General features: G+C 39.5%; 1 protein-coding gene across 2 annotated transcripts in view; it reads right to left on the bottom strand.

The window, feature by feature from the left end:
- Nucleotides 1–5799: 5799 nt before the first annotated feature.
- Nucleotides 5800–10044, bottom strand: part of ARHGEF10 (Rho guanine nucleotide exchange factor 10) — a 115667-nt gene continuing 111422 nt past the window's right edge. For both annotated transcript variants that reach the window (XM_074895724.1, XM_074895725.1), the window contains one exon: nt 5800–9720. In XM_074895724.1, the coding sequence (XP_074751825.1) occupies nt 9206–9720 (515 nt within the window). In that variant the 3' untranslated portion in view covers nt 5800–9205. The remainder of the gene's footprint in view (nt 9721–10044) is intronic.

The following is a 10044-nucleotide window of genomic DNA, read 5'->3' as shown; positions in this document are numbered from 1 at the left end:
GAGAGCTGCTCCACTTAGCACAACTTCTACAAAATACTGCTGCTCTGTGGGGCTGGGAAACTTCCCATGAGAATAAGGCTGCTCATTGACTAGCCTTTCAGAACTGGAGATTATGCTAAAAACTGGGACACCCGTTGTAGAAATCATCTCAGTTCTTGTTGTTTGATTTCCCTACTTAACTTGAGTTCCCTGAGGCTCCATTTATAATTACTGTACAGGAATACCATGGCTGGAGGGCAATTTTTTTCACCTATCTTAGACATCTTATCTTAGGATGAGGTGAATCATCCTTCAGTATTCCTTGTTTCTCTCCATTAGCTGTAAAGTCAGACTGGTACAGCTGTAGACAATTTCTTTATAAACACCTAAATTACATGCATCATTGTCCCAGTGTAGAAAAGGCCCTGCCCTACAGAAATCAGGTATCACACAGCTTACATGATACATAATTTGGTGCCTGTCATGCATTTCTGTAGCCCAGTCAACATGAAAAATATTCAGAGGGACTGATTGCTTCTAACTGCTGCTGATGGCCACCAGGACTCACTGACATACCTGTGTTGAACTTCAAGGGGCAATTATTCTGAAGCAACAACAGTAGAGTGGTGAGCACAGTAAGGTGAGTAGAGGCAGGGAGTTATGTGTTTGCTCTGCTCTGTCCCAGTAACCTTAGCTAATTCCTGCCTGGTCACATACAGCAGACTTCCTTCTGGACATACAGCCCATCCTCTCTGTCTCTCATACACCAGCAGCAGTGCTCAATAGTAAAAAGGGAATGCAGTTTGGAACAAAAGAATTGTATCAGATGTTCCTCTGGTTAAAAAAAAAAAAAAAAATCTAGATGAAGAAACATCTTATACACCTTTCTGTCTGTTTAAATCCACATCAGACAAAACAAAAGATTTTCAATTTCTTCTTCCTAGACTACATCAGACTGTGACATCTGTAGTGCAGAGATGGGCACTAGAGCTGAGTGCCACGAAATGGTGTCCCAATTCAGAGAGCCGTACATTCGCTCAGAGCTTATCAGGGCGCTGCTCTTCCTGGGAGAGGTGCTGCATTTCTTTTCTTTCTCCCACTGGCTGCAGTAGCAGCTGCATTGCTGCGATTCCCAGCTCTCAGGCTGTCATGCAGGACTGGGTTACCCTGGTAGCTAGAGCAAATGCACTGTTCCTCAGTAAAATTAACCAGCGGATCACATCAAAAATGAATCGTCTCAGTCTCGGGGGGGGGGGGGGGGGGGGTGTGATTCTTGGCCAGTGAAGCTACAGAATTTCTCATTTAAGGAGGTTAGGAATCATTTAACAAAACTGTTATTTTACCCAGATGAAATAATCTATATCCTATGGACCAAGAGGCTTTAAACCTCCCTAGATAACGGGCTCAGTGTAGCTCACACAGTTGTACTCAGGCTAGCTTTTACAAGTAAGCAAGGTAGAATCCTGCAGGTAGTGTACTGATGGCAGCACGGAGCTGAGCAGGGGTCCATGCTCAATAATTTTCCCAGCTAATTAGGGGGCCTTTGCAGCCCTCACTGAGTGCTTTACACTGAGGGCACATGTCTGGCACACTAGGTAGGATTGGTATGTCTACACAGTCTAGACTTGCTACCAGCCTCTGCAGATGCAAAGCTGTTGGTAGGCTATTCTTTCGTGTTTTAGACTGGCACAAGGATGTCTTGGAAAAATAAACATTGCAGCATCAAAATTCTAGGTCTGGCATGGGTGAAACTCAGTAGGATTCCGCCTGTGCATAGTGGAGTATCAGATACATAGTAGCAGTAGCTGATGTCAGTGGTCCCTGCACTACCCTGAGATCTGCTTCATGGCCAGAAACCAAAATGTAAAAACAAAAGAAAACCGAAAAGAAAACCTGACTCCTTTTGCTCAGCCCATGTTTGACAGCTGAACACTCCTGTGTGAAATGCTTCTTGGTATTATAACACAATGGCCTCAAGGATTGGTTTGATGCTATTGCTGGCGCAGACAAAATGCTTACTGTATTTCTGCTGAGCAGCCAAAGATGCCTAAAATACCTTTTGTATATTTGCAATATAAAAACCATTCATGCTGTAGGCATGTTGCACAGGATACATTGTATATGTCTGATGGTGACCCAAGCTGATCTGCCTTTGCATTTTAGCTTTCAGACATCCCTCTAACACACCCAAATAGTAGAATTGAAAGAAAAGGGCTGGTTGTATCGGGAGGGTTATCATCTTGTAGCAGATAGAGTGGTAGTAGTCATAAGGAGAAACAGATCATAAAGATTTCCTCAGTGTTGGGTTGCATACTGCTATGCACTGCAGACCGATCAATACTGGTTTTAATTTAAGAAAAAATAAAAACAGCGTGATAAGAGACTGTATTAGTGCAGATTTTTACCACCTGAAACAATGCTCTGAACAGGTAGAACAGCTTTTAATGAAGCTGAAAGCATTTGGTAAGGTTAAAAGGGAAACACACAGCATTTACTTAGATGAACAATTGAGAAAATGTGTACATCATCTCCTAATTCACTAAAAGGACAATAAAACCCCAAATAATTTGAAAGAGAGAATGAAAGCCTACCCTTGTTCTTTACGGTGCTCCAAGATTATCCAGTCAACATTTCTTCCCAGCCATAATCAGCCATGTATTGTCCCAGCACCTGTCTCATAAACATGCATCTATGACTATAGTTTGTGAATAAAATACCTTGTGATTGGTACATTTCTCCCAAAATATTAGTATATCAATGAAACGTCATCATGTATAGGTGTAGGCTATAACCAGCTTTGCTTGCCTGGACAGTAGGGTTTGTGCAGGGAAGGGACAGGCACTTGGATCCCACCTGATACAGCCCCAGCATGTGTGTTAGTAACGTTGAAGTGCTCTTGAGTTCAGTAGTGTAGATGCAGCTTAAGTTAACTGATGGTGTCAGTTGCTTGTGATTGGGATTAAGAGCATCACAGACTGCTCTGAGCAACACTGCAGAAGAGTTGTTGCATTTACAAATCTTGGCTGAACTAGGGGTAAACCTCCTCATTAATGCACACAGTCTGTGCTACACAACTCTCCAGAAAAAAAAAAAAAAAAAAAAAAAAAAAATTAGAAAGGGAACATTACAAAAGCATTTGGCGTAGTCTGAAAGGCATCTTCTGCAACCTGAAATGCACACAGAACAAACAAACCAGAAAAGCCCACAGGAAACAACTTTTACAATTTGATTTGGAAGGCCTGAGTTAATACATTTTTTGTGCCAACATTCAAGGTGACTCTGATGCTCAAGGTGAAACCCACAGAATTTCTCTCCAGTGTGGAATAATAGAAGGCAAAAAATGAAAATTCTCTAACTCTGTAGCTAAGCTGTATCTGGTTTCTTGAATTTTAAACCTTTGTCATTATCTGCATTTGGGCATATAAATACCCAGATTTCAGTGGAAATCAGGTACTCCAGTGCTTCAGAAGACTCTGCTGGAGGCTCACCTGAATCTTGCAGTGTCAAAATACTTCTTAAACTGGATTTCCAGTCAATTCTTACAATGATTTCATCTCCCCCCAAGGTGTGTCATTTTAATCCTAGGTGTTCTGGCTCATCTTCCAGGTTGGGACACACAATAGTAATTGTGATTATCCCTGGAGTGTAACAATATGCACAACAGGAGAACTTGCAGTTCTGCTGTCAAAGCCTGTTTTGCTGGAGGAAAAAAAATTCCCTTTGAACACCTCTGAAGGTCGTGCTGTGAAAGACTAACTGCCTTTATAATGTGGTTTATGGAGCTTGGCCAAAGCACCTGAAGTGCTTTTGGTCATACATCAACATTGTTGCATTTCAAATGGAGTCAGACACTAAATCTTCATTTGCCTAGGAAATGTTCAGATCCTTTCATCTGAAGCTGTTTCAGTGTTGCTATTTTGATTCTTTGTTTTAGGAGCTGAAGAGTGTTTCTGGCAGTTTGGAAGCCAGGCATGCCTTCAAGGAAAATGCTATGATCAAGTAAGCACAAGTATGAGGCAGCAGCAAATCAACTAATTCCAAAAATTTTGGAGCTAGATTTCTCAAATCAAATAGCAGATCTAGCAGTGTGCATGCTGCATTTGTGAGGAAATGGAATGTAGGTTCTACGTACAGCTATAAAACCCCTAACTCAGGAAGGGGAAGGAAGTAAACCAGAAGCTTGAACTGTGGCCTGATACAAGCAGCTGATGAACCATCACAAAGTAACGATGAGATTCCTTGCACCAGCCACTGATACCTGTATGGTAGGTGTCAAGTCTATGCTAGTACATATTTCTATCTCCTGACTGTAGGAGACTGGCTTCAAGCCACAGAATACTAAGCAACCATCCCATGTGAAGTAGGTTGTATGGATACATTAGGCTACATCAGTGTCAAGAAACCAGAGGTAGAGAGCCTATTCTGCAACTGGCACCACACAGTTTACAGCCATGTATTAATCAGTCCCCAAAATACCCCAGCTAAGTGGCCTTGTCAGTGCTGTCTGATGGGAGCAGCCCGGGCCAGGCGCAGTCCCAGAGAACTGCCTACTCTGATCACTCAGGTTGCTGCCCTAGTGCTGGCCTGTTCACTAGCAGGCAGTTTCAACAGCCACATGTACAGGATGCCTGCAAGGACGAGGCAGTTTAAAGGGCTAATCATGGGCTTCGAAAGCAGCGATGGCATTAATCTGTGTGCTTTTACAGACTCAGCATGTGGCTTCAAGTCAGGCAAACACCAACTCAGTTTCTTCCTAGCTACGGATGATACTAATCTGCCTTCTTAACAGACCTATTATTATGTGAAGTAATATTATTACTAAGAAGATATGAAGCAAACTAAAAATACTGTATCAACTCCATGATATCACTCATTGCAGTATGGATTAACCCTTACAGAACTGCCCCTTATAGTTGCACCTTTCAAACCACAATTTTTCTCGCCCCCAAATGCATTTTACAAAAACTAATTTGTCTGTATGTGGCAAGAAAGTTAAATAGGACAGAAGAGAGAGGAACAGTGAAGTTTAAGCACTGACTCACCGTTGAGGAAACCCTTCCGAATATTCAGTCCTCTCTCAAAAAGGCAGTAACCGATTTTTGGCCCTCAGCCACACACCCGTAAGTAATGACTTGTAAATTCCCACTGGGACAGAATCTGTCTTCAGGTGTGCAAATGTACAATATCCTGCACTCATGTGGCTTGATGATTTCCAGAATCAAAAAGAGATGTGATATAAAAGGTAGGCTTTACTAGCAACCAATCGGTTCTCAGTAACTCTTCTTGTTTATTTGTAATAGCGCAGGTACACATAAAAAGGTTATTACTGAGTCTGATAAATACAAGTCTCCGTATTTAAACACAATCATGGGATTCTGTATATATCCTTTAGGGCAGATTAATTAAAACAAATTGCCAGTTAGCCACTGAAAATTAATTGCATTTGTTAATGCTTTTGCTCTGCAATACTAATTTTGAATATTAATGCTTCTCATTTTTACACATCACGCATGCTGCCCAAGTGCTAATGTATATTCCATGTAGACAGCATAGTAGAAATTTTACTGCTTGGACACTCTCTGGGTCCATTGTTATGGGGATCAAAATTACTGTATGAGACTGCATCATTTTCTGAAATCGCATTTGTTGGTGTTTAAATTTTAGAAACTATAAAACTAAAAAAAATTATACATCTTTGTGGTCCTAGTCACATATAATTTCCCTTCCATGAGTCCGTTGTTATTCACTAGTGCATGCCACGAATTCTAGCCTTATAGTTAAAATGACAACACAAGAAATGTACTTCTGAAGTTAATTTTTATCACATTTTTTATTAAACATTTTTCTCAGTTTATACTTTGAACATAAATACACAAGTTTTATGGCTCATGTTATAAAAGACACTACTATGTGTTAGAAAACATAGATAGAATAAAGCATAGTGGTTACACTTGCTTCTTTCTTTTCCTAATATTTTCTGTAACTTCTATTAATCTAGAAAAGCCGTATCAGAACGCAAAATCCAACCTACCTAGCAGCACAGTCTACAACAGCTATAAAGACTACTTGCCAGCTGTAAGAGAAACTTTGGTTCCTGCCTGTTTTCATAGTAAGATAATATCAGTTAGCTGCATATCAGAAAACAAACATTGCATCTTGTGCTCAGTTAGTTACTAAACATCTAGTTCATGACAATGTGTATTTTTAAAGACAGACATACAGCTTCTCTTCTGATTTACAACTTAGTAAGATAAACACGTATTTTCAAAACAGTATAATGTAAATGAGGGACCCACTTCTGTTCTTACTGAAGTCACTGGCAAAACTCCAATGTACTTTCAGAAAACCAGATCTGTACTTTCTACTGTTTTATTGGAAAAAAAAATGAAGAGAATTACATTTCAGCTGGAAGATAGGATGAATTTCACTTTAAAATTCTCATGCATTACTGCTAGCAGATCCTGTAATAACGCCATGCATGGATTTCCAGTTGAAGGTCTGGTGGACTCTGCTTACTCTGCTACTGATAAAGATCCATGATAGAGTGGATGTGATCTTCCAGTCCCAAAGGCATGTACATGGAATCCCACATCCAAGGAGCATGCAGAATAAAACCTGTGGTCTTTTTACTGCAGTGTAGCAAATGGATATTAGATTATATATGCTTTATACACAGAAGAATCTTTTAACTTGATTTTCAATATACATACATCAAACTGTACAATGTAGTACTTCCACACAGTGGGCAAAGAGCAGCTCCCAGGGCCATAGCTATGGAAGAGTGTAGAAGATGCAACTGGCCATGATCCCTCAAGCCAGGTAAGCCTAGGCAGTAGGCCAGGGAGAAGAGGAAAAGTTTGGGAAAATGTTGCCAGCTTCCTGGCTTAGAGGCACTCTGCTTTTTTTTTTTTTTTTGTTTAAATTAGGACTCATGCCAATACTAAGCCCATGCCAACACTGACAACACCCAACTAGAGTTGCAAGATACACGGTGAAAGACACAGAATAAAAGCACAAAACAGTAATGAAGACCTACACCTACAATCCCATCTGTAACAAGTGTCCTTTGTGACTCACTGAAGTCCATGCTATTAGGGCTCAAGAATTCTTTTCTGATCAGGATGTAGGATGTGGGCAAAACCTCTGAAAAGATATCAGGATGCGTATCTGATTTCTGAAATACCTGTTTTGGTGCCACCCAGCAGGCAAAGACTGCTGCACTGGCATTCCCTGTCCCGCGTTCTTGGTGTCAGGTGGCAGGGAAGACCTGACATTACTCTGGTGCTCTGTCAAACTTGGTAAGTCAACCCACTCACCATTTTTGGGGTCACCTTGATACAGGTTTGCTTTTCAGAACAGACAGACTGAGAATTTAAGAGATACACAAACCTGCTGCAAAATAAAGAGAAATAAATTTCAGCAACATTTTAAAAAAACCCTACTATTTTGAAAAAAAAAAAAAAACCAACCTGCATCTTGTATCAAACAAAATAATCCGGTCTCTAGTACTGTTTCCCTTGAAATGTCATGTGCTGGGAAACACTGTAGTTATGGCTGATGTTGATTTAAACTAGGCAGATTGAAATAGAACATGGTGGAATAAAGGAGTTCATATTAGAAGTAGCAGAAATAATTTCAGGGCAAACCACCACATTACTGGGGTAGTAATGGTACCAAAGTAGCCAAAAGTTTTACTTGATTCTAAGTCAATGCATACACCTGACAAATGTTCTGCTTCAGATACATTTAATTTTCATTTTACTGCACTGATGGACAATAGCAGAGGTTCTTAACATATTCAGCTGAAACTTAATCATTCTAATTTCTCTGTATCTTACAATCTACTGACAAAGGAAAAGGATGTTCTCAGTGATTCCATTCAAGGTGTTATGTTTTTGGCAATATCTTTCTGAGCTAAAAGCTTTGTCTTGTATTTCACATGTTCAGAGGCTAGTGCAAAAAAGCTATTTCAGTAGGAATCCCAAATTCAAAATTTCCTCTGAAAATACATCTATTCATTAAGAAACAGTGATTAGGTCTCCTTTAGAATTCAGCCCTCTAACACTATCAAAGCAACCACTTGCCCAAATGAGTGAATGAAGCTGTGCGTGCTGTTTTCACAATACCCATTTACATGATCATGCTTTGCTGAAACTCTGGGTGAAAAGAGGTGATCGCCACTCAGATATGACCATATCTCTGCTGTTGCTGTTGTGCTGTGACATTACTTGATAGGTGTTTGCCTAAGGACATAGCACAAATCAACTCATGTAGGACCTATACCCACAGCGATTACCTGCATTTCCTACAGATATTCCAATATTAGTATATTTCTTCCCAATTAATGGTTTAATTAATAATTTCGTTAGTAATTTACTGGATGTGCCTCCTTAAAAATGGCATAGTCCATGTCTAGCTTTGATAATGAGTTGCTAGGGGTAGAATGTGTCAGCAGCACTGCCATGCGCAGCTGTTCTGTATCTGTATTTTCTATTTGCCCTAAGCCATAGCGTCTTTCCAACTTTCTCTGTATAAAGAAGGCAAGTCACAGACACATTGCACCTACCAAGAAAATTAATACGCTTTTTTACTACAACATTTTTAACAATACTGAGCATTAGAAATAATAATAAAATCTAGTTTCTATGTTGAAATAAACAAATACCCCTCAATTAATATAACTGCTTTTATCCAGACCAAACTCTGACTTGTGGAATGATGTTACAAACTATTGTAGTGATTACCAAATTAACTTACATTAGACTATTTATTGTTTAAAAATATTTGCTAATTTGTAAAAATCTACAGTCCATGCAATATGTCACTTTGGAAAAAGAAACAACAGCTGATTTACATAAGCAAAAACCAGCATGAGACATGGCATGTGTTTCCTGCCTTCCCTAAGTGCTATAGAACATAATTATGGTATTTATAAATGTAAATATAAATAAAATAGATATTTTAAAACCATGTAAAAGTGTCTAACAGATCTTTTTTGTTCTAAGTATCAAGAACAGCATCAAGGGCTAAACATTTTTCAACACCCTAACACTGCAGAATGTTTTTAGTATGTGAAGACTGTCATGCAACCCTTAATCCTGTGATCAAAGCCTACTGAAATTGTTCCCAGGTGTATACAGCCTATCCATTTGGGTCCTAAGCTGCATTTGCTGTAAAAGGATATCAGACTTTTTTAATAGCAGAAAGTATCTTGGATTTAGTTCAGCTAGATATTTAATAGTGGGATTTGCCAGACCATCACTGAAGAAACTAGTTCATCTTGCCGCTGCTGCTTGGTCTTCTTGTTCACTCTTCTGTGTCCTTGGCCACCAGAAATGACTAATACTGAACTTGCTTTCATTTTTCTGGATCTCTGTTTTTTGCTTTTAAATGAGATATTCTGATCCTTCAAAAGCTCATAAATGTTACTGTCCTCTGGCCTATGTTCTAGGGAACTTGATCCATGAGACAAAGTAAGGGAACCAGAAGATGACGACAAGTCACTTTTTTGTGCAATGGATCCTATTGAATCCCCCAGCCAAACTGCAGCCTCATGGGTGTTACCAAGTGAAGAGCCTGGTCTTTCACTGTGCAGAATGTTCTTTTGGTCATCATCTTTCGGTTCTGAGCCAGGAGGCAGGCTGTTCCTCAATTTGTTTCTGTTCTTCTTGCTTATAGATGTAGCCATTACAAGAAACTTGACTGGGCCATTGTGTGCATGATATGACACCATTCCTCTTCCTGGAACCAACAGGAAAAGACAATTAAAGAACTCTATTTATTTTACCAGTGTTCTACCATAATTAGTTCATGAAATTTGCTCAGAAAAGCATAACTCTTAAAACCCTATTACATGCATCCAGTCTGTCTTTCACTCTGTGTGTACACAATTTACAGAAAAAAATATACCAAAAAAAAAAATCTATTGTACCACAAGTTTCAGGACTGTACTAATAAATCAGCTGAAACATGGCATTATGAATTTTAGTTGACTTACTTTTGTGCTCTGTTCTCACAACAGCAAGAGCACAGAAATGCCGCTAACTTCTTTTTATTGGCATTAAC

This window comes from Athene noctua, chromosome 1 (assembly GCF_965140245.1).
Source record: "Athene noctua chromosome 1, bAthNoc1.hap1.1, whole genome shotgun sequence".
Classification (NCBI taxonomy): Eukaryota; Metazoa; Chordata; class Aves; order Strigiformes; family Strigidae; genus Athene; species Athene noctua.
Note: the sequence above shows the minus strand (reverse complement) of the source record. Positions and strands in the feature narration are given on the sequence as shown.